This window comes from Corythoichthys intestinalis, chromosome 5, assembly GCF_030265065.1.
Source record: "Corythoichthys intestinalis isolate RoL2023-P3 chromosome 5, ASM3026506v1, whole genome shotgun sequence".
NCBI lineage: Eukaryota > Metazoa > Chordata > Actinopteri > Syngnathiformes > Syngnathidae > Corythoichthys > Corythoichthys intestinalis.
Genome location: NC_080399.1, coordinates 54,653,183 through 54,678,858, shown reverse-complemented (window position 1 = coordinate 54,678,858; position 25,676 = coordinate 54,653,183). Strand labels below are relative to the sequence as shown.

General features: G+C 41.4%; 1 protein-coding gene across 2 annotated transcripts; it reads right to left on the bottom strand.

Annotated features, from left to right (window-relative positions):
* Positions 1-5,856: 5,856 nt before the first annotated feature.
* On the bottom strand, positions 5,857-16,297 carry rep15 (RAB15 effector protein). Of its 2 annotated transcripts, none has more exons than XM_057837698.1 (3): positions 16,207-16,297; positions 13,199-13,517; positions 5,857-6,759 (listed from the first exon to the last, which is right to left on the bottom strand). In XM_057837698.1, exons 2-3 carry the CDS (start codon positions 13,472-13,474, stop codon positions 6,214-6,216), a joined length of 822 nt encoding a protein of 273 aa, XP_057693681.1. In that variant the 5' UTR covers positions 13,475-13,517; positions 16,207-16,297; the 3' UTR covers positions 5,857-6,213. The 2 variants fall into 2 exon arrangements, with proteins under 2 accessions (XP_057693681.1, XP_057693682.1); XM_057837699.1 differs by having other exon boundaries at positions 13,199-13,484; positions 16,207-16,256.
* Between the last annotated feature and the right edge of the window lie 9,379 nt (positions 16,298-25,676).

The following is a 25,676-nucleotide window of genomic DNA, read 5'->3' as shown; positions in this document are numbered from 1 at the left end:
TCAGCGAGATGTATTTCCGGTTTACACCATGTGGGGGGCCTATTGGCCAGTGAAAGAGGGGGATGGGGGTGGGGGTGTCTATAAGCCTATAGGCCAAGTGGTTGAATGGGGGAGAGTGTGCACAAATCAGTTCTGTGATCTAGAACCCAGTAATCGCGTGAATCTCTTATGAGTGTAAGCCCGTTGGCGACCAACCCGACGCCGCCGCATCGCCAATCCCGGCACCGGGACCCCAACCCGAGCATGCCCTACCACATCCAGCAGCACGCAAGCCCCACCAGGCGTGCGACAACCACGCAGACGGGCGGAGAACCCAGTGCCACGGCCCCCACCCAGCCAGCCCGGGGAGGGAGGGCCGGTGGGGGGGGCCAAGCGCAGCCCATCCCTCCTCCCACAGCCCAGCAAAGGAGCCGTCCCCCCCCCCCCCCCGGGACCCAGGGTGGTCCCCCGGGCCACCCGCGCACCCATCACCCGGCCTTCAGGGATGGCCGGAGGGGACGCACCACCAACCCCACGCCCACCCCCAAACGCCCGCCCACCCGCGCCACGAGCCACAGCCGCAGGCCCCCAACCGGCACAGCACGCCACGGGACCCCCAGCGGCCCACCAAGCCCCAGGCAAGGCAGGGTCCCCCCGCCGGTGCAGGCGACAACCCGCTGATACACCGGCGCCCAGCCAGCGACCCGCGACGGAGCGCAGGGCGGATGCCCAGCCAGAGAAGAGAGGGTGAGGCGGAGGCAGGAGAACGCTCAGGAACAGCCACGGGGCGATGCAAGATCGGAGCCCCGACCCCCCCAACCCACTCCCGCGGCCGGCAGCCCAGGCAGAAGGGAGGCCACACCCCAGGAGCCACGTCATATGGAAAAAGTGTGGGACCCACCTACCACCCTGTTACTGTGGCTGCCAGGTTCCCGACTGGCAGCCATCACCCAGCACCGTGATGGGAATGTGAGGGGAGGGTAGTGCAATGTATGCATTAAAATAGGAGAGCTTGGCTTAGGGCAGTGGGACCGCAGCATGGAGACCACCCACGGCGCCTTTGCGACAGCCCCCCCCACCTACCCACCCACCGAGCACCCACCCCGCACTCCGAGCAGGTGCCACACCAAGCGCCAGCGACCAGGGGACGTCCACCCCACCGGCAAGGGACAGCAAGCCCCACCCAAGGCCCCGCGGGCCCCGTCGACGACCCCGCGGAAGAAGGACAGGGCCGGAAACAGACCAAGGGGACGGAAGCGCACCCCCCACAACCCTCCCCCGGGCCAAGAGGGGCGCACAGTATGACACCAGAGGGCACCTCCCCGGCACCCGGTAAAGGAAGAGCGGCTCCGGCTGGGCGGACCCGAGAGGGAACCATGGCCGCCGCATACACCCCCCGGCCCCCACCCCGGCCGGCCGGGGAAGGGCCGCGGCCCCGGACCGGCACTCGCGCGGCACCCCCACCCGCCCACGACACCAGCGCGCACCCGACGGGACCCCCGCACAACCAGACGCAACCAGACAAGCCCCGGCCGAAAATCCCGGGGGCCAAGACCGGCGACGGGACGGCCCAGGGCAGGACGCCAACAAACTCCACCTGTAAAGCTGACAGAAAAAGAGGTTTATTAAGCACCATTAGATGTATGCCAAGGACCGGTGAAGTGTATTATTTACGCATAGTTCCTTAATTGTTCCAAGTCTGATAAGTAATATATAGGGTGTTCCAAAAAAAAGTTGCATACGTTCCCCAGCAGCTGGAAACCAAATTGTCTATGGGTTTCTTTGTAAAATAAGCCCATTGACCGACTAAACTGTGAAGGAAGAAAAATTATTTATTACATGCTGCTGGGAGTGTATAAAACAGTTCGGATTTAAACATGTCCAGTTTGCAGCTGCAGAAGGATGCATACAACTTCCCTGGACACCCCGCATGCATCAATTTATGTATACATTTTTATTATTTTTTGTGGCATTCCTTCGCAGGTGAGAGAGAATCCTTATTCTATGTTCATCATTCTTGCGACCGTTTCCCACTGTTGTTCGTATTTGTCCGTTTTATTTGTCTGTTTGGCAGATATTTTCTCTAATGTTATATATTCAATGATTAGATTTAGCCATTGGTTAATGCTAATGTTTTGTTTGTTTTTCCAATTGAACAATATTGTTTTTTTGGCTATCGTTAAACTTGCTAGTAGTGGACGGGTTTGATGGATAGAGATATTCACTGTATTCAGATCGCCAAGCAGACAAAGAGTTGGAGACAATGGAATCCTGCAGTTCAATAGGAAAGAAAGTATCTTCGTTACCTGTGCCCAGAAATCTTGTACTGGTTTACATTGCCAAAGAGCATGAAAGTATGTATCTGAAGTATCTTCGTTGCAGCTTGTACATTTATCGGATTGGGAGAACCCCATTTTGTGCATTTTAGATTGAGTAATATGCCATCTGTGCAGTATTTTAAACTGTATAAGCTGAAGGTTCTTATTCTTTGTCATTATAAATGTATTTTTACAGATGTTGGACCAATAGTTATTATCTAATGTTACCGAAAGTTCGTTATTCCATTTTTCGATTGGTAGGCAAGTAGAGTTGTTACGTGAGAGGGCTTTATATACTTTTGAAAGTATTTTTTTTGTTGTTGAGGATGTATATTTATTATTTTATTTACGAAAGGTGGTGGGTCTAACGTACGCGTTAGAGATGGAAATTTGCTTCTGATGGCTGCTCTGATTTTATTGTATTGAAGGAAATTGACCCCTTTGATCTGGAAATCTTGTATTATTTTTTCATATGACATGAATGTATTATCTTTAAACAAATGCTGTAACTGGTTTATTCCCGTATCATCCCATGTGCTGAAATAGATAGGAATTTTATTAACGCCAAAGTCTGGGTTGTGCCAGATTGGTGAAAATTTACACGGGGCTTGTTGTGATTGCGTAATTTCCATACCTCTCCACCAGGCTTTCAAGGTACATGCTATCATTGGGTTTTTGAAGCAGCTATGGTGCTTAACACTAGAACTAATAAAGGGGAGGTTTGCCAATTGTATTTGCTTGCAGTCTGTTTGCTCTAATTCTAGCCATGACTGTTGTTCAGTGTTAAGATATAACCACCTAATAAGATATTGTATTTGATTTGCTATATAATAGTGTTGGAAATTAGGGGCCTCTAGACCCCCCTCTGGTTTATTTCTTTGCAATTTGGCAAGGCTAATTCTGCTTTTCTTGTTTTTAAAGTAGAATTTTGTGACGGCTGAGTCTAGGTCTTGAAACCATTTTTGAGTGGGTTTGAAGGGGATCATTGAGAACAAATAGTTTATTTGTGGTAGTACTTTCATTTTGACTGTTGCTATCCGGCCCAAAAGTGAGATGGGTAGATTATTCCAGTGTGTCAAATCTTCACATATTTTTGCTAAGAGGGGTGTATGATTTAGTTTAGTTAATTCTGTAAGTTTTGGTGAAATGTTGATTCCAAGATACTTTATATTCCCGATTGGAATATTGTGATTTAGATTTTGATCTGCAGGATTCCATGAGTTTGTTGATAAGGGCATTATAATTGATTCTGACCAATTTATAGCATAATCTGATATTTGTGAAAAGGTCTTTATTAGTTCAAAAGTCTCATGTAGGGAGGATTCTGGTTTTTCTAGATATAATAGTATATCGTCTGCGTATAAATTAATTTTGTGTTCTGATGTTTGCGAGCAGATCCCTTTGATATTAGCGTTTTGTCTTATTGCAATTGCTAATGGTTCAATAAATAGAGCGAATAATAGGGGTGAGAGTGGACAGCCTTGTCGAGTTCCCCTTTGAAGACAGAAACTTTGTGAAATGACCCCGTTTGTGTTTACCGTGGCTTTTGGGGCGTTGTAGAATATTTTTATCCAACGGATAAATGGCTCACCGAAGCCAAATTTTTCCAAAATTTTGAAGAGAAAAATCCAGTTGACTTTGTCAAATGCTTTTTCTGCGTCCAAAGAGAGGATAATTGCTTTCTGTTTATACTTCTGTGCAATATTAATAAGATTTAACAAGCGTCTTATGTTGTTTGTAGAGTTACGTCCTTTAATAAAGCCGGTCTGGTCTTTATGAATTATAGTGGGAAGAGTTTGTTCTAATCTAGTAGCTAAAGCCTTTGCAATAATTTTAATATCTGTATTCATTAAGGATATTGGTCTATAGTTTGCTGGTTGGGTTAGGTCTTTCCCCGCTTTTGGCAGTAGTTTGATTACTGCAGTGTTCATATTGTCTCTAATTTGACCCTTGGCACTGATTTCTTGAACCATTCTATAGAAAAGTGGTGCCAGCATATTCCAATGATATCGAGAACCCGTCGGGCCCCGGTGCGCGACCTGTTGGCATGTCCTTTACGGCATTCCACAATTCAGCGAGGGTAAGTGGGGTATCTAGCAATTGTTGGCTTTCTGAAGTTATTTGGGGGATGTCAAGATTATTAACGAATAGGTCGATGTCTTCTTCGTTATGATCGTTTGTCACCGAGTATAAGTTTTTGTAGTAGCTATAGAAAGTTTCGTTAATTTTTTCTTGTGATTGTGTTATTATGCCGGATGAATCTTGTATTGTTGTAATTAATGTTTTTTCTTTGTTACGTTCGAGTTGGTTTGCTAAATATTTCCCGGATTTGTTATTATGCTCAAAGTCGGTATATCGTAGTTGTTGTAACAGAAACTGAGTTTTTTTAGACAGAATACTGTTGAGCCGTTCTTTGGAGCTGAAAAGTTCTTTTGTGGTATTGTCTGTGGGATTCTTGGTGAATTCCTCCGTCAGTTGTTTGATTTTTATTTCTAATTCGTTTTCCAACTTCTGTTCTTGTTTTTTTTAATATGATGAATATGAGATAATCTTGCCTCGAATTACGCATTTTCCTGTTTCCGAAAGCAATGACGGTGAGATGTATGGGGAATCGTTAAGTTCCATAAAGTCTTTCCATTCTTTCTTAACAAATGTATCAAATGCTGGGTCATCTAATAAGGAGTCATTACAGCGCCAGGTTGCGTGGGGTATCGTGCGGGAGTCAATTTTAAGGGCTAAAGAAATTGGTGCATGATCACTGATGATTATTGGATGTATTCTTGGCGAAATATTATTAATAGCGGAATTATTCGCAAAAAAAAAAAGTCGATTCTTGAACACGAACCATGGGCTAGGGATTGAAAGGTATATTCCCTTTTTGTTAAATGTTTTGCTCTCCAGACGTCACTTAAGCCGAAATCGTCCATATATTTCCTAATGGTTCTTGCAGTTTGTGACTGTTTAATGAGTTTAAAATTGGAGCTATCTATACTTGGATCAAGTGTAGTGTCAAAGTCCCCTCCTATAATAATTGTTGAATTCACTGACATGTCACTCAGTTTACCAAAGATATTGTGGAAGAACTGTGTATCCTCGTTGTTTGAGGCATATATGTTCACTAATGTGAACAGTTTATTACTTATGGTAGCTTGTACTATTATGAATCTACCTTCCGGGTCTGCAATTGCACTATTTAATGTGTATGAGATTCTTTTATTTATTAATATTGATATTCCTCTTTGTCTGCTGTTATAGCTGGCTGAATACATCAAGTTAAAATTTGAGTGTTTAAGATATTTCTCTTCAGATTTGGCTAGATGTGATTCTTGCATAAAGAAGACGCTGTTTTTACATCTGTGTGATTTTGACACAGAAGATCAGATCACAGTTGATGGTGATTTTATGCAGAAATGTGAGATATTCCAAAAGGTTCAGATACTTTTTCATACCACTGTTTTTATTCATATTTAACGTGTGTGTATATATATATATATATATATACATAAAAAATACACATACAAGTTCAAATGAAAAAGCTCAAGCTGCTCTCTTACACACAATGAGTTGCCACAGCAACTGTTTAACAAGTTAAACAATGATTGACGCATGCAGCGCTTTGAAGTTCACATCTCTGGCAGGATCAAACCCAAACGTCTGTCAATCATTAACTTTAATAGGCAACACCAGAGCATTGCCTGACCAACAAAGAGCAGGGAGAGGGAGAGAGAGAAAGGGAGACTACGTGATCGGCTCGGAACAGCTTATCTGTATTTATTTATTTAGTTATATTTTTTTTAAAATGGAAAAAATCCACGATGGACTGAGTGCAGGAAGTTTGACGTGCGAAGTAGCAAGGGATCACTGTACTTTCTCAGGATTCCAATGAGAATATATTATAATTCTAATCATTTGAAGCTCAGCTGAATTTAATCATGAGGGTGAGAGGGTCTCCCTCGTTCTTGGTGATGACGGCTTGCATCATTCCAGATGGCGTGTGCAGGTACCGAGACCCCTTGAAGAAGTTCTCAAGAAGAGCCCTGTCGATCCTGTCGCACTTCCCGATGGCCGCTTCAAAATTGTTGCTTAGAACGCCGTAGATATTGCTCTTGTCGTTTTTCCTACCTAAGAACAAAAACAGTGCATAGCAGTCCTTTCCGACGGAGGTGCAGAAGTCCACCATTCTCTCGTACATGTTTTTGTCACTGGACTCCCTCTGGGCCATTTGGACGGTTTCACTGCACGTCTCCCGGGGAACGCCGTCCTCTTCGCCGCCCTCTTTGTCTGACAGGTGAAGGACCTGCACGGCGATCTGCACGCGAGGATTTTTAGTAGCCTTCTCCAACACGGCCCACACCCAGTCAGCCCCCAGCAGGATGCGTTGCTCAGGGGTCATGGCTGTGCAATTGAAGATGTCTGTCAAATTGAGGCTGACGCTCTGGGAGATATAGGTCATAAGGAAGATCTGTGGGAGGATATTAGTTATTTCAAATTATTTGCAAAGAATGTAGACATTTATACCCATGCTCGTCTTTAATCTGTTGCTTATGATGAACAATTCTTTCGTCTTTTGTTTTGTAATTGGGTTATTATGATCTGTATTGAGGTTAAATGTGTGGTTTACTGTGATGCCAACTGCGCTGCCTGCAAAACAAATCTACCCACGCAGAGGTGGGTAGTAACGCGTTTCATTTACTTGAGTACATTTTTTAGAAAAATCTACAGTATACAGGAAGTCCCCGGGTTATGACTTACATGATTTCGACTTTATGACGCCGTAACCTTAGCCGCCATTTTGTCTCATGTTGTTTTATTCATTTATTTATTTTTTTTAAATAATGTTGACTTTTGTTTTATGATGCATGCTTTTATTTTGGCGCAGCATAGGGCAGGTAGTGCTTCTGCACGCGAGTAAGAACACATGGAGAATGTATTTGTGCACACAAAGAAGAGCGCACACACACGAGTAAGAGCGTATTTGCTCCAACGAAGTCGCGCAGCTGAGTTAGAGAAAGAGGGGAAAGGTTGTACAGCTGCAAGCCTGCGCGCGTATTTGTTGCTTGTGAAGCATCCAAAGAGGCAGCACCTCTTTTATTTTTCACACAGTGGCCCTACCAGTTTCACCAATGAGATGTCACAAAAATAATCACATTACTCCATTATACCAATTATGTCACAATCAGAGGTGAGTAGAGTAGCCAAAAATTTTACTCAAGTAAGAGTAGCATTACTTTAAAATAATATTAAGTAAAAGTAAGTTGTCCAAAAAATGTACTCAAGTACAAGTAAAAAAGTATTTGGTGAAAACAATACTCAACTAATGAGTAACTTTGCGAGTAACTGCTTATATGTTTTTTTGGGATTTTTTTTTTTTTTTTTTTTTTTTTTTGAACAATGGTATTTTTTTCTGAGCACAAAGTTATCTATATGTACTATTGGTATAATGATATTGTACAAAAACCCATTACACAACCACATTAATCCAAAGAAATACAAAAAAAAATGTTATATATATATATATATATATATATATATATATATATATATATATATATATATATATATACATCGAATTCTTATTATTATTATTTGTCCAAAGAGCATGACTGCCCTCTGGTGGGGAATATAATATAGTATGTTTGAATAGTGAAGAGTTCCTTCATTATTACTATTTTAAAATGAAAAGGATCATATCTCCGTTTTTCCGTGGTTAATCGGTGCCAAATAAAAACTGGGAGAGAGGTTAAAAATCCACGTTTTCGAGTCAAGTTGAGGGCAGCGCTCTTTATCAAAAACTCTACTACTTCTAATCTGCCAAAGACTAAGAGTAGTGTTTTTTCTTTACAAATCGACTACATTTAGATGTACAAATAAATATAAGGGAGTAAGTTTAACACATTACTACCCACCTGGTCATAATACAGTCACCCGACCACACACTAACTAGTCAGCGGTCCAATGATTACACCGGCCTGTTCAATCACTGTCTTTAAAGCGCAGTAAAGCCGAGTTCAGCTGTCAACATCACCCGAAAGCCAAATTACTCGAAAAATTTAACGTCTCTCCCAATTTTTATTGGCACCGACGGACCACGGAAAACCGGAGATATGATTGTCTTAATCCAGTGCTTCTCAATTATTTTCTGTTACGCCCCCTCAAGGAAGACATAAATGTTTCGCGCCCCCCCCCAAACTCTGCAGCCACTGTAAATAGTATCATTTGTCTATAATATTACTATTATAAGTACGCCTCTGCCTCACACTGTACCTTTTTTTTCTATTAGACAAACTAACAGAGATGAACTTATAAAGTATAAATTTATTAACATTGTTTTGTTTGTAACAGAAAAGACTTAACGCGCATCAATTTGCCTGAATTAAAAAAAAAAAAAGTCGCATCCAAACTGTAAAAATACACTGAAGGTACATTTTTGACCATTTGATACTGAAAAATAAAATCAGTAAATAATAACAAATTCAAATTGATTAGAAACATTAACTCATGAGGACAATATGCCAAAAAATTTGACCGAAAAAACAAAACTGAATAGAAGAAAAAAAAAAGTGTCTTTGGACAGAAGGACAGTTTTTATTTTCGCTGCTCGCTGCTCATAGTATCACCTCCAGTTTGCACTGGTTTACTGATATAACACTGACAAAGCGGGACGATTGTTGGCAATATTCGGCACGTTTTCGCTGAAAAACAACCAAGCGGTTTATCAATGAGATTCGGGTCTAATGTCTTTAAGTGGCGTCTTAATTGATTTGGCTTACGGCTGTCCGCTATCATCATTTTTAGACACAGTAAACAGTGGTCTTTCCTCGTCTACCACTGTATTAAATGTCAAAGCCAAAAGGCAAACGGCCCAAAAAAGCGCACTCTCGGCGGCCGAGGGAGAACCGTAGGTGAGGGCGGTCGTCGTGACGATCCCAAGCCGAAAATGGCACTTCTCGGGCGGACACGTGAAAACCGGAGAAGACAGTGGGTTGCTGCGTGAGTCCGGCCAGAAAATGGCTTTCGAAAACGGCGCACAGCTCTCCTTACATCAAAAATACTGCGCACACTTTGAAAATGAGAGCGCCACTGCCACCCACTGAGTGGATGTGCAAGTACACTTTATTCTAGTACGGGGGGGGGGGGGGGGGGGGGGGGGCGCGCGCCCCACTATTTTAGAAGTACTGTCTTAATCTAATGACAGGAAGTGTTTTTTCCACTAGAGGGCACTCATGCTCTTTGGGTGGGAGTCGGAATTTGATGATTTTCATGAATTCTTTTGGCCTAATATGGTCATGAACTAGGTTATAGTCAGTGTTGTTAATAACAGCGTTCGAATATGATGACATTACTAACGGCGTTATTTTTTTCAGTAGTGAGTAATCTAATTAGTTACTTTTCTCATCTTGGCAACGCTGTTACCATTACTGAGGCGGTAAACGCGTGTGTTACTATGTGTTACTATGTTGGTTGAATGACGTGAGAAAAGTCTCAGAGAGACGGACACACGGAGACGAGAGAGCAGAGCAAGAGTGGGGAGGAAGCAAGGGAGTTGTGACGGCGTTGCAAACGCGATGCTAGGTGGCTCCAATAATACCTGACTGTAGCTGATAGCCCACAAACTACGCCCACATGATGCTACGGTAGATGTCACATAATATAGAACTAGATGCAAATGACAGAAACGGTGGCATTAGCAACATGTAAAGAACTAGATGCGTTAGTAAACAGCAGCCATCTTAAAGCAGTAGACCACTCAGAAAGGCTCTGTTGTAGAGAAACTTCCTAGCGAACCTAAGTGTTTTTATCTAAAATGCTCCTAAATCGGCCAAATCTTGACTTACAGTGCCTTGCAAAAGTATTCGGCCCCCTTGAACCTTGCAACCTTTCGCCACATTTCAGGCTTCAAACATAAAGATATAAAATTTTAATTTTTTGTCAAGAATCAACAACAAGTGGGACACAATCGTGAAGTGGAACAAAATTTATTGGATAATTTAAGCTTTTTTAACAAATAAAAAACTGAAAAGGGGGGCGTGCAATATTATTCGGCCCCCTTACGTTAATACTTTGTAGCGCCACCTTTTGCTCCAATTACAGCTGCAAGTCGCTTGGGGTATGTTTCTATCAGTTTTGCACATCGAGAGACTGACATTCTTGCCCATTCTTCCTTACAAAACAGCTCGAGCTCAATGAGGTTGGATGGAGAGTGTTTGTGAACAGCAGTCTTCAGCTCTTTCCATAGATTCTCGATTGGATTCAGGTCTGGACTTTGACTTGGCCATTCTAACACCTGGATACGTTTATTTTTGAACCATTCCATTGTAGATTTGGCTTTATGTTTTGGATCATTGTCCTGTTGAAAGATAAATCTCCGTCCCAGTCTCAGGTCTTGTGCAGATACCAACAGGTTTTCTTCCAGAATGTTCCTGTATTTGGCTGCATCCATCTTCCCGTCAATTTTAACCATCTTCTCTGTCCCTGCTGAAGAAAAGCAGGCCCAAACCATGATGCTGCCACCACCATGTTTGACAGTGGGGATGGTGTGTTCAGGGTGATGAGCTGTGTTGCTTTTACGCCAAACATATCGTTTTGCATTGTGGCCAAAAAGTTCAATTTTGATTTCATCTGACCAGAGCACCTTCTTCCACATGTTTGGTGTGTCTCCCAGGTGGCTTGTGGCAAACTTTAAATGAGACTTTTTATGGATATCTTTGAGAAATGGCTTTCTTCTTGCCACTCTTCCATAAAGGCCAGATTTGTGCAGTGTACGACTGATTGTTGTCCTATGGACAGACTCTCCCACCTCAGCTGTAGATCTCTGCAGTTCATCCAGAGTGATCATGGGCCTCTTGGCTGCATCTCTGATCAGTTTTCTCCTTGTTTGAGAAGAAAGTTTGGAAGGACGGCCGGGTCTTGGTAGATTTGCAGTGGTCTGATGCTCCTTCCATTTCAATATGATGGCTTGCACAGTGCTCCTTGAGATGTTTAAAGCTTGGGAAATCTTTTTGTATCCAAATCCGGCTTTAAACTTCTCCACAACAGTATCTCGGACCTGCCTGGTGTGTTCCTTGGTTTTCATAATGCTCTCTGCGCTTTAAACAGAACCCTGAGACTATCACAGAGCAGGTGCATTTATACGGAGACTTGATTACACACAGGTGGATTCTATTTATCATCATCGGTCATTTAGGACAACATTGGATCATTCAGAGATCCTCACTGAACTTCTGGAGTGAGTTTGATGCACTGAAAGTAAAGGGGCCGAATAATATTGCACGCCCCACTTTTCAGTTTTTTATTTGTTAAAAAAGTTTAAATTATCCAGTAAATGTTGTTCCACTTCACGATTGTGTCCAACTTGTTGTTGATTCTTGACAAAAAAATTAAATTTCATATCTTTATGTTTGAAGCCTGAAATGTGGCGAAAGGTTGCAAGATTCGAGGGGGCCGAATACTTTTGCAAGGCACTGTAAATCTAGTATCTTTAAATGATGAAACAGTTTTAAAACAGTTTTAAAAGTAGACAGAAGGGAACTAATGCAATAACGGGAGCAATTTTAACAACTTTAACGGTTGATTCTCTACATTAAACTGACTTCCACACATAGCAAAGGTTACTATCTACAGTAGTTATCGCAATAGCCGCAATAGCCTTGTGTCTAGTTAAGTTTAGGGTAAAGAATTGGGCTATGGCCAATTGTCCCAAAAACCCTTTAAATTTTTGGGGGGGAGAAAAAGAAAAACATGAAAATTATCAGTTACTTTGCCAAGTAACTAATTACTCTTACATTCAGGTAACTGAGTTACTAACGCAATTACTTTTTGGGAGAAGTAATTTGTAACTGTAATTAATTACTCTTTTAAAGTAAGATTAACCACACTGGTTATAGTATGTTATAATAATAACAGTTCATGTAGATTATCTTGTGATGGGAATAAAATTATAACATTGTTTTTAATCAGGCACTCCTTAATTATTCTTTTCACTGGTACTTTTTACTTAAATAAATGTTTTGGATAACTACCTTTTCTTGAGTAATATTATTTTGAAGTAAAGCTACTCTTACTTAAGCAAAAGTGAGTGAAATGCTACTCCCACCTCTGCCCCCGGGTACAAATAAAGTCATGTTTGAGGTTAGGAATCGGGGTGCTGATAGCTTAAGTGGATGTCATTCATTTGTCATTGTCCTCAAGTTTCGTGAGCTGGTTGAAACAAAATTTTCGCTTTGTGGAATTAATAATATACAGTATGGGTATCATCACTAAGTGAATCCCTTCTACCTACTCTAAGTACAGAGTGTGAGTACTTTTCCTACCTATGGACAAACTTCATATTAGAGTTGTCTGATAATGACTTTTTAACCCATAACCGATATCATGATATTGTAATACCGATATCAAACCGATACCAATATGTGCGGTCGCAGTCTTAACATATTATTTCTAATCCATAATTATTTATTTATTTATTTTATAATTTATTATTGGATCAAGTGCAAGTGCAAAGTGCCAATAAGGCATTGCCATATCACATATGGCTCATACAGTGCTTCTGGCACAAAATAACAAAGGCACTCAGCTTTAGTGCAGTAAATGAGGTATGTAATGAATTTATAATTTGTCATTATTAAATTTATTGTTCATTTAATTTTTGCACCATGAATGCAAATGGTCTGCTCACATGATAAATCCCTAGCATCTTAGTTTGCTGACTGCTAATGGTCAAAAGACATAACTGCTGTGCTAAGCTGCAACCAGCCGTTCAAATAAGGCAGAAGGCTTCTACATTAACTTTGGAGGCAACATGCATATTGGCCCAAACCCGATGTCAATATTATCTGATATTATTTTTAAATGATTTTATTGGCTGATATTATCGGCTACTCTACTCAATATGCTTGCTATACCTGAGTGAGGGCCTCTGGGCTTGGGTGGAACTTTTCCTCTGGGTCCTTGAAGAGCATGTACTCCTGAGTTCTGGATGAGGCGGCATTGATGCAGTCGCTGAAAAGGGGTATGAAATCATTGGGCTTGGCGACCGGGGGACGTCTCAGCGTTGAGAAGATGCTTGGTCGAGGGGGAGTGTTGTTATTGGTGACGGGAGGGCTGTAGGGCTTGAAGGATGTGAAGAAGGTGACATCCTCAAAAGGTTTAATGGAAGGTTTACTCATCTTCTCCCCCATGGTAGACGGGCTGCGGAGATCAGAGGGTTGTCTCACAAATACACTAGAGAAGAGTATAAATGAGCATAGCTGTAAAAGAAGTCAACTTCATTACATTACATTCTATCCCATTTCCATTCGATTCCATTTCCTACCCTTATTGTGTCATGCTTATTAAAAACAGTTCTATAAAGTAAATTAATTCGGAAACAAACGAAACCGGTAAGTTAAGGCAACACTATGTAACTTTTCAGTTTTGGTCGATTTTAGCCACGCGGGTGGACAAAAGCAGTAGTGTTTTGCTTTAAGAAAGACTTAGTTTCTCATGAGGACCAGCGCACATTGACACATTGTCGTAAAATAATCAATCAATCAAAAATCTTTCTCCCGGTCGCCTGCAAATGGATTAAACAACATTTCTGTTTCCAGTGGCTGTGTGAAGGATGAATTGTAATGAGGTAATGAATGCAGTTGTGGCTAACCCCACCACCCCACCCGAACTTGTCAACGCTGACAAGATTGGTTGGGGAGGCGTTATGCCAGCGAGTGAAAGCCAGGGCAATGTTGATTTTTGAGTATGCTGGTATCCTGGTGGTATCCATTTTTTTTCCCTCTACGGACAAATCTTTTTGTCTCTTTTGTTGCTCCGCCATCTTTGCAGAATTCGCGCGATAGCATTCGTATCGACTAGGGCTGTCCCGAACGAAGATTTTTCTCCGATTAGTCAGCAAACTTTTTTAACGATTAGTCGACTGGTCTACTAAAATTTTTACTAACTTTTTTTTTTTTAATCTAGCAATTTTTTTAATGCTTATTATTTCACAAAAACATTTAAGAACACTTTAATTCATTGTTGAAGAACAAAAAAAAAACCAAATAACAAAAAATAAATCACAAATAAACAGTGAGGTCAAATGCTGATAGCATTAACTAGTGAAAAAGAATGGAATGTAAACAGATTCATAACACTGTGACTTCACCTTTCCAACATGACTCAAAACAACTCTTTCATTCTCTTCTTGTGGTATGACTATATTGTTCCCAGCATTAGAGTGAGCACCAGCAGAGTAGATAAATAAATGGCACATATTACTGGAGTCAAGTACGTGGGAAAAAAAACTTTAAATTTGAAAAAAAGGGCTACATGATTAAAGTTGTACTATTGGTAAAAAAATAACTCTCATTATTCCGTAGGGGTTGCTGTGTGTTGCTGTGGGCCGCTATGCACTTTACATACATGTACCTTGGCTGGGAGCTACGACAAAGCATTAGTATAAATTCTTTTATTAATTATAATTTGATGTGGATGAAGCAAATTGATAAGGACCATCTTATTTGAAAAACTGATTCTAAAACGCAAGATGCTTTCAATATTGTTGATTTTAACGGAGGCGGCAACGCGTTACGTAATGTATGTAGCTGCTTATTCAACTACATTAGCCCGACATTAGACCATTACACTCCGCCGTACAACGCAAATACAGGCAACTTCAATAAAAGAATGTAGTTATATGGACTTACGATCTGCCAGCTTGTTGTCTCCTGTCGTCTTCCAACATTATAACTGGGTGACAGCGCTAGACTGAACAGACAGTATACCCTTCTTTGTTCCGTTGTTTTCGTTGAAATAAGCTTTGGCCACTCTGGTCCGCTTTTTTGACTTTGTGCCACTTTCCCCGTTTGCATCCCGAGCGTCCGCTATTAGCAACTTTTGTTTTACGTGTACGCCCTTATACTAAATATTATACGGTAGCAGATGGGTGTATGTGTGTTCAATGCATTTGGTTATGATGTAATCCTCCCCAGCAGTGAGAGCTGTTTGGAGTGCGCCGATGCAAGCATGTTTTGTAAATTGTGAATGCTCAAATAAATATGCCCGTTTTGGCAGAACGTCAAAAAACGCAGTCCTGATCATTTCCACCAGGCATGGACGAGAGGTCACCGATACTGCGCGTAAACCTCGTTACAACTTTCCGCACATATACTTTTTTAACCCTTCATTAACCATCGACGGGATGATGTGCTCGTCGACGCATTTACATCATCGATGACATCGACTACGTTGGCTAGTCGGGACAGCTCTAGTATCGACTTTCGTTTTTATAATGAGTGGGGAAAGAGGAAAGTCATGTATAAAGCAGCCGGGACATTTTTAGTTTTTTTTGGTTCCTACCATTCTCCTCAAAGTTAATTAGTGCTGGTGTAAGTGATACAGGCCCCCTAAAGATACTGTATAAAAGAGGTGTCATTCAACTAATTGTCAGTCGACATATCATTACAAATGTTATGAAAATATGTCATTAAGGTTGAAAAGGCAAGGCAAATTTATTTATATAGCACAATTATACCAACGTAGTTTTTACACTGGAACCTCAAAAATGGAATGCTTCCAAAGTTACGGAATGTGGACTTCATCATGTTTCATTGGACTTTTTGACACTCACAAATGTCTCTATGATAAGTGAGTATGGAATCGCAAATTGAACTCAAAGAGTTATACGTCTTTGTCCTGTCTGCTCAGTAAAGTATTATGGCCAAATTGAAAATGTGACATTTTCATTATTAAAAGAAAACAATCTGTCTAAGATTTTGAAAAAAATTCATTTTGGATGGAATTGTGAATTGTAGAGGTTCAATTGTACTGCCATATGGAGTTATGCTACTGGTAGTTGTAGTATCACCAGTGCGAACAAATGAAAACAAACAAAAAACCCAAAACAAAGCAAGCTTTGCAAACCATATAGATCACTCACCAGGATGTCCCTGGATGCTTTCTTTAGGTCCAAATCCACTTCCTACCCTCTACACCTCTGCCTTGCTTACTTAAACAAGGTGTGTGTGTTCAGGGTTTTGTCACATACAGGCCCTAAAGTACAACTCAGGACTTTCCAACCAACCTTCAAATGGGAGTTGACAGCATTGGCATGGGTGGGGCGTTTGCAATTTATACCATTTTTGGGTATGTCAACAAAAAGTTATCTTACCAGTTTGAAAGTCAAGCACTTTGTGGACAGTGGTTGGCCTGAGGCTGAGGGCTTTGGCAAGCAACAAAATTCCTTTCTCTGTTTTGAAGGGTGGCTTTAATGATGATCTTGCTTTTCAAAAGTGGAGTAAACGAACCAGATATAAAAGGGAGACCTGAGTTTTCAAGGCTTGAGAAATTACATAAAATTGGCATAAGAAAGCAGCGGTTACCAACCTGGGCCATGTCACTGGTCGCAAAATGATTTCTTCTCAAACATCCATCCTCCTGTCCACCCATCCATCTTCCTTCTTGTCCAGACTAACACTACTCTTGAGTAAAACCTTTGACTACTCTAGCAACCTCTGGATCCTGCCAAGGGCACAAAGCTGTAGTCTAGACCACTTAGCCCCTGGGATCATTGGGCACACAAGCCCCCTCCTTGATATTTTGTTCCACTCTCTGAATTAAGTAACTTTCTATCATCACAGCAAGTCACTCAGACGATTTGTTTAACAGCTCTTCTATTTGACCGTCCGTTACAGTGGGGCAAATAAGTATTTAGTCAAGGACCAATTGTGCAAGTTCTCCTACTTGAAAAGATTAGAGAGGCCTGTAATTGTCAACATGGGTAAACCTCAATCATCAGAGACAAAATGTCAGGAAAAAAAAAAAAACCTGAAAATCACATTGTTACATTTTTAAAGAATTTATTTCCAAATTAGAGTGGAAAATAAGTATTTGGTCACCTACAAACAAGCAAGATTTCTGGCTGTCAAAGAGGTCTAACTTCTACTAACGAGGTCTAACGAGGCTCCACTCGTTACCAGTATTAATGGCACCTGTTTTAACTCATTATTGGTATAAAAGACACCTGTCCACAATTTCAGTCAGTCACACTCCAAACTCCACTACGGCCAAGACCAAGAGCTGTCGAAGGACACCAGGGACAAAATTGTAGACCTGCACCAGGCTGGCAAGACTGAATCTGCAACAGGTAAAAGGCTTGGTGTAAAGAAATCAACTGTGGGAGCAATTATTAGAAAATGAAAGACATACAAGACCACTGATAATCTCCCTCGATCTTAGGCTCCATGCAAGATCCCACCCCGTGGTGTCAAAATGATAACAAGAACGGTGAGCAAAAATCCCAGAACCACACGGGGGGACCAAGTGAATGACCTACAGAGAGCTCGGACCACAGTAACAAAGGCTATTACCAGTAACACAATGCGCCGCCAGGGACTCAAATCCTGCACTGCCAGACGTGTCGCCTGCTGAAAAAAGGTACACGTCCAGGCCCGTCTGCATTTTGCTAGAGAGCATTTGGATGATCCAGAAGAGGACTGGGAGAATGTGTTATGGTCAGATGAAACCAAAATAGAACTTTTTGGTAGAAACACGAATTCTCATGTTTGGAGGAGAAAGAATACTGAATTGCATCCGAAGAACACCATACCCACTGTGAAGCATGGGGTGGAAACATCCTGCTTTGTGGCCGTTTTTCTGCAAAGGGACCAGGACGACTGATCCATGTAAAGGAAAGAATGAATGGGGCCATGTATCGAGAGATTTTGAGTGAAAATCTCCTTCCATCAGCAAGGGCATTGAAGATGAGACGTGGCTTGGTCTTTCAGCATGACAATGATCCCAAACACACAGCCAGGGCAACAAAAGAGTGGCTTCGCAAGAAGAATTTCAAGGTCCAGGAGTGGATTCAAGGGGTTCAAGTATCTTGGGGTCTTGTTCACAAGTGAGGGTAGGAGGGAGTGGGGGATTGACAGGCGGATTGGTGTAGCGACTGCAGTGATAGGGACTCTGTACCAGTCCGTTGTGGTGAAGAAGGAGCTTAGCCATAAGGCAAAGGCTTTCGATTTACCAGTCGATCTACATTCCTACCCTCACTTATGGTCACGAGCTGTGGGTCATGAACGAAAGAATAAGATTCTGGATACAAGCTGCTGAAATGAGTTTCTAATACAAGGTATCCGGGCTTTCCCTTAGAGATAGGGTGAGAAGCTTGGTAATCCAGGAGGTACTCAGGGTACAGCCGTTACTCCTCCACGTTGAGAGGAGCCAGCTGAGGTGGATCAGGCATCTGGTTCGGATGCCTCCTGGAAGCCTCCCTGGAGAGGTGTTTTGGACATATGACCCTAACGTAAGGCCCCGCGGACGACTCAGGACACGCTGCAGTTAGCTTTCTCAGTATGTTAGCTACCTGGTATGAAAAAATATCTGAACCTTTTGGAATTTCATCACAAAGATGTAAAACAGTGTATGCTTTAACTAAAACCACCCAAACATTTATAGGTTTTCATATTTTAATTAAGGATAGCATGCAAACAATGGCAAGAAAGCCTAAGGAGACTTAAAGAATAATTGAAACCAGTTTTTAAACTGTCCTGTCCACTGTAAAACATGCACCTGGTAAGAATTGTCTCGATGAGAGGCATTGTCTGATGTGCATCATGGCTCGGTTAAGAGCTGTCTGAAGATCTGCGGTCAAGGATTGTTGATTTGTATAAATCTGATAAAGGATACGAAACATTCTCTGAAAGTCTCTGGACAATCATTAATGGAAGAATGAATTCAAAAGCTTGTCAGGATGTTTTGCAGGAAAACCTGAGGCCGTCTGTCAGACAAAGTTAAAAAGAGGATGAATGCTGCAACAAGACAATGATCCAAAACACAGAGGTAAATCAGCTTCCGAATGGTTTCAGAAGAACAAAATACACGTTCTGTAGACGCCAAGTCAAAGTCCAGACTTGAACCCCATTGAAATGCTGTGGCATGACCTAAAGACAACGATTCATACCAGACATCCCAAGAATCTGACTGAACTACAGCAGTTTTGTAGAGAAGAATGGGCCAAGATTAGTCTTGATCGATGTGCCAGACTGATCTGCGGCTACAGGAAGCGTATGGTTGAAGTTATTCCTGCCAATGGGGGGGCCACAAAATGTTAAATATGATCGTTCACTTACTTATTTTCCCCCTTCTGTCATTGTTTGCATGCTATCCTCATTAAAATATGAAAACCTATAAATGTTTGGGTGGTTTTAGTTAAAGCAGACACTGTTTTTTCATCTGTGTGGTTTTGACAAAGATCAGATCACATTTGACGGGGGTTTTATGCATAAATGTGAGAAATCCCAAACGTTTCAGATACTTGGATGGATGGATGGATGGATGGATGGATGGATGGATGGATGGATGGATGGATGGATGGATGGATGGGTGTTGCTACACAAACACATGGAAACAAAATAGTCTGCCCGTGACCTATACTTGATCCATCTCCAAATTGATTATTTTTATGCAAAATATATCAAATTCTCCAGTATTCAACAGGTTTTTTTTTTTTTTTTTTCTCGTTTTATACAACAATATACAGTACAGGCCAAAAGTTTGGACACACCTTCTCATTTGTGCGTTTTCTTTATTTTAGTGATTATTTACATTGTAAATTCTCACTGACGGTAATAAGGCTATTAATGAACACGTGAGGAATTATGTACTTAAGCAAAAAAGGGGAAATAACTAAAAACATACAATATTCTAGTATCTTTAAATGCCCTATCCACTCTTGCCATTCTCTTGATGAACTTCAAGAAGGAGTCACCTAAAAGGGTTTTTGACTTCACATGTATGCCTTTTCAGGGTTAATTAGTGGCATTTATTTCTTTATCAATGGGGTTGGGACCGTCATTTGTGTTGCAATGAATGAGGTGTGTCCAAAGTTTTGGCCTGTACTTTACTTGATGGGTTAAAACATTAGTAACATCATCTTTGGGTCTGACAATATATTTTTGGCCATGTGGATTGGCATACAATACTCACAAATAAATAGCACACTGTATGTAATGTGTTGGCACCATTTATTTTCCATTGGAGCTCTAAACAGGGTCACTGGTCATTATTGTTATACAGTGGCAAACTGAGACCACATGGATGGATAATGCTACTTTGTTTGGACTACATTGGCTTATTCAAATGTGTGGTTCGGCCGGTTAGGCTCAGCGATGAACATCACGTGAAGTTGCTTTAAACCAGCGCTGTCTGGGACTTCCTCAGCTCCTTCTGCGCCTCGTCGTGGCCGAGCAGGTACTGGAATCAAAGCGTGTTGAGCTATGATTCACAGATCTCGATGATCAAAGTCAATGGTATGCTGCTGCTTACTGTCATGTTGTTGATGCTTTCAGAGAGAGCTTCAATTTCCAACATAGTGCGCCTTGTGATCCCCAACTGTAACACACATGCACACCTATTTGAGAATTATGATTAATTTGTCTGTAAGTCAGCAGTTTCTTCAGTCAGTATGCTAGTGAGCATTAGGCTGGAGGGAGGATTAAGGGATGATGCGTGTTGCTGAGGTCCACTGCTTTGGGACAGTGCACATCAATGAATGTTTTAATGCAATACCGGCATTTTTTTAGTAGCATAAATACAGATTTCAAAAAGCTCAGGTTTTCTTAGGTTTACCCTTCCAATATGAAATGGAGCTCTTTAATGCTACGGTTTATATGAACGAAGCGGCAGCTCTGCAAATTCTCTTCACAGATTTAAATGATATTTGCTGACACTGGTGATGCTTGAAAGCTGAAGCCACTCATAACAAAACAGCCTTTTCAATGTGTAGTTGCTTTGAGTATGTTCTGAACAGAGGGGGTTGGAGAAGCAAAAAACTACTCAAGTAAGAATAGTATGACTTAAAAATAAGTAGTCGTGCTATAGTCATTCTAAAAATGTACTCAATTAGAAGTAAAAAATATTCACTGAAAAGAATACTCGGGTCATGTCAGATTTTTTTTTCACTACACAACATCATCTACAGTGGGGCAAATAAGTATTTAGTCAACCACTAATTGTGCAAGTTCTCCCACTTGAAAATATTAGAGAGGCCTGTAATTTTCAACATTGGTAAACCTCAACCATGAAAGACAATGTGGAAAAAAAACAGAAAATCCCATTGTTTGATTTTTAAAGAATTTATTTGCAAATCATGGTGGTAAATAAGTATTTGGTCAATACCAAAAGTTAATCTCAATACTTCGTTATGTACCCTTTGTTGGCAATAACGGAGGCCAAACGTTTTCTGTAACTCTTCACAAGCTTTTCACACACTTGCTAGTATTTTGGCTCATTCCTCCATGCAGATCTCCTCTAGAGCAGTGATGTTTTGGGGCTGTCGTTGGGCAACACAGACTTTGAACTCCCTCCACAGATTTTCTATGGGGTTTAGATCTGGAGACTGGCTAGGCCTCTCCAGGACTTTGAAATGCTTCTTACGAAGCCACATTTTAGGAAGTTACTTAGCTGCTAGAAATCTGCTATGGCTTCCCACTGGCTGGTTGTAGGACACGGCAAAAATCTGACAAAACGCTGGCCATTGCAGCATGCTGGCTTCCACCTGATGCTAGAATTTGAAATGTGACTGCCAGTCTCTGTGCGGCATCAATAGTCGGACAGACAACCTCCGCAACCGTCTTCTACGTCGCCTGCACCTCAACATTTGTATGATCAACATTTGTTGTTCAATGCTAATGAGGTGAAGATCCACATTCCACGTTCCATCTCCGTTGCCATCGTTTTTAACCGGAAGAAAACTCAAGCAATTCGACAATAGTGCCCCAAAACCCCACAAACAAAACGCAACACCCCTCTAGTGGCTTGGTGGTGAATTACAGAGCAATGTGTTCCCTTGCCGCAGAACTATCGAATGCTCATTAACGCCGTAGGGCATTGGTCTCCAAACTATTCCACATGATTTTCGCATGATTTTCCTGATTCCGAAGGATTTTTCTCCAACAAAACAAGACCACACCTTTTCACCAATCTGGCGTTTTACAAGTGTAATCAGTTGATAGCAGTCAGGCGTTGCTTGATTTAGTGCAAACCACATTGGTTAAAAGGTCTGTGCTTGATCGGTATGAACAAAAACCAGGACCCACAGCGGCCATGCTACAAAGGGGTGTTTTACCACTATACTAATTTAATGTCCATGCCCTACTGCAGATTACTTCACACACACAAATTGTAAGTAGAGTTGTCTGATAATGACTTTTTAACTGATATCCCGTTATTATCCAATTTCAAAAATATGATATCAAACCAATACGGATAACAGTCATGTGAAAAAATTAGGACACTCCATTAAATATTCAGTTCTTTATTAAGAAATGTTCACATATCAATGTCTAATCTTGTTTTTTCTATATCTCTTGGAAAGTGATTTAATTGCAGGTAAACAACAAAAATTAACATTGTTTTACTTATTAAACCAAATATATCAACAAAAATGCATAATCTGAGGAAAATGTTAGGACACTCTACCATGTAATTGCTAGTGTTACCCTCTTTGACTGAAATAACTTCAGTGAGACGCTTTTTGTAGCCATCTACTGGAGGTGCACGATAATTATCAGTCCGATAATATCAGATGTTTGAGGGGTTTCTTGCATGTACAGTCCGTTTAAAATCATCCCATAACATCTCAATGGGATTAAGATCTGGGCATCTGATACACAATAGAATTCATGGTGGATTCTATAATGATGAGCTGGCCAGGTCCTGCTGTTGCAAAGCATCCCCAAACCATGACAACTCCACCTCCATGCTTCACAATTGGTATGAGGCGCTTTTCCTGGAATGCTGTATTGGGATTACGCCAAACATGTCCTCTGTTCTGTGTCCAAATAATTCAATTTATTCCAGAAGTCCTGATCTTTGTCTACATTTACTCTGGCAAACTTCAGTCTGGCCTTCATGTTCTTTTTGGAGAGCAAAGGTTTCATCTTTACACACCTCCCATGAAGGTTAAACTTGTGAAGTCTCTTTGTGATTGTAGAGGCATGCACTTTCAAATCAACAGTAGCAAGAGCCTGCTGTAGGTCCCGTGATGACATTTTAGGGTTTTTGGAGACTTCTTTTGGAATCTTGTTATCTGCTCTCGGGGTGAACTTGCTTGGACGGCCAGACATGGGCATGTTGGAAGTTGATTTGAATGTCCTCCACTTGTAGACGATTTTCTGGACAGTGGAATTGCTGATTTTATATTGTTTTAGCATCTTTCGAAATCCCTTACCTGACTCATAAGCGTCTACAATCTTCTTTCTGAAGGCCTCAGACAGCTCCTTTGATCTCACCATGGTGTTTTCTCTCACTTTAACAGTCAGGGGCACACCAATCAAAATGTGAGGTTTCAATAAGGCAAGCCTCCTTCAAAACACTAAGTAATAATGTTCTAATCATGTGCAACTGATGTGATACACTTGTGCGTGCTTTAAGCCATTTTAAGTGGGATTGAATGTGGGGGTGTCGTAATTTTACTCTCAACAGAAATGGCATATATTTAAAATTAACATTTTATATCTTTTTTTAGTTATGTTTAGTTCTATTACTTTAATCGCTCAAGATTGTTAAAATTGATATTAAATATCCATATGACCAAATATCTTAGAAAACACACAGGCTTCCATAGGGTGTCTTAATTTTTTCACGACTGTAGCTTCAGTACAGTAAACGAGGTATGTCGTTAGTTTATAATTCATTACTTTTCACTTTTTTTTTTTTTTTGCACCATGAAAGCAAATGATCTGCTCACATCACGCATCTTAGTTTAGAGATATCTAATGGTCAATAAGCATTAATGCTGTGCTAAACTGTGATCAGCCCTTATACAAAGCACAGAATGCTGCTCTATTCAACACGTGATAACGAAAAAAAGATTTCTGTATTATCTGATATTTTAAAATGTTTTTATCGGCTGATGTTATCGGCTAACCATTTTAATATCGGACAGGACTGAGTTATTGGTTAATAGACACTATGACAATTGTGGCCCAATGTCTTCAATTCATACTTGGAAAAAAAATTATTTTTTCAGTGTTTACTTTGCATAAACAATGTTAAGAGAGACCAAAAAGAGGGAGGTTTCTAGAACCAACTGAACTATTTCATACATTGCACATGTATTATATTGAGTTAAATAGAGTGTTGGGGAAAAGATATTGCCTGGGGAAAAATAGATGTATTTTCTAGATGAGTTAAGATTTTTTCTAGCGCACATGAGGATGAAAAAACAGTGATTAATGCAATGTGTGATAGAATTATTCCAACATTTGGCATACCTGCCATTGTCCGAAGTAACAATGGACCCCACTTCAGAGTTGAGGGCCTAATGGAAGTGGGCAGACTGTTAAACATTGAAATGGAAAAAAGAAGAGAAAACCCATTGCATTTACTGACCCCAGTCTGCCAGACTATTGGAAAATACAAATTGTACAAATTAGTAAAAGACTGATGACTTTGCCAAGACAAGTTTGAGACAACAATGATCTGCCAGAATGTTCCGATCCACATACTCTCAAGGTGCGGGTCGGAGACTTGGTCTTCCTGAAAGTGTTGCAGCGTGCCAGATGGGACAGTGAACGCTGTGACGGTCCTTAAGAGATGGTTGGCGTCAGCCCGACTGCAGTGAAAGTCTACGGATGCACTGGGTGAATACGTCAATCCCAGTGCAAGCTCTTCTGGTTGCCAGAAGGACCTAGCGACGCCAGTCCACCAGACCCTGATTCCTAAGGTCCCGACCTCATCTAAAGTCATCAAGAGCGGTGGAGGGTTTTCCGCCCGGCTGGCAGCCCGTCCGCTCCTACGAAAGACCACAGCCTGTCACTCCAGGGGACCAAGTCGTCATCAAAGTCATCAGAAGAAGGCCCCTTGTCCAGCCCGCGTTGGGAAAGCCTCTACAAGGTTCCCATCGCAACGCCCGCAGCAGTCAAGCAGTGACAACAACGGGTGTTGTGGTTAGAAAATAGGTGTTCACGGCTCAGTGCTTTTACGCATCAGAGCACCGGGCACCTGGCCACAACCCCGCTACGTTAGATTACAAGGTGTTCTTACGGTCCAGTGCCGGACACCCTACTAGACCTCCTAGACATCATTGAGGATAACACTGTACCCGCCTCTCGGTCCCCCTAGAAGAACCAGATACTGATTTGGACAGTGACGATACGGACACTGTCGTCTAAAGCAGATTCCCCACGTCGGCCATCCCAACTCTGCAACCCTATGGACTCTTGATAAATTCCATCGACGCGGCAACCTTAAGTTGCTACCAAAATGTCATTCAAAAGAGTTCCAGCCTGTACATACACTTACTCACCATGTCATTTTCAATGTTTTGTGTTCCATGAAGCCATGGCAATGAAGCTGCTCTCGTCCCTAGCGCATTGGGGAGGGAATAGGGGAATTTTTTCCTAT

Bases quoted from the DNA above. Each gene is read 5' to 3' on its own strand.
- rep15 (XM_057837698.1), bottom strand. From the start codon at position 13,474: ATGGGGGAGAAGATGAGTAAACCTTCCATTAAACCTTTTGAGGATGTC. The intron at 6,760-13,198 runs GTATAGCAAGCA...ATCCTCCCACAG, and splicing joins GCCCAGAGGCCCTCACTCAG to ATCTTCCTTATGACCTATAT.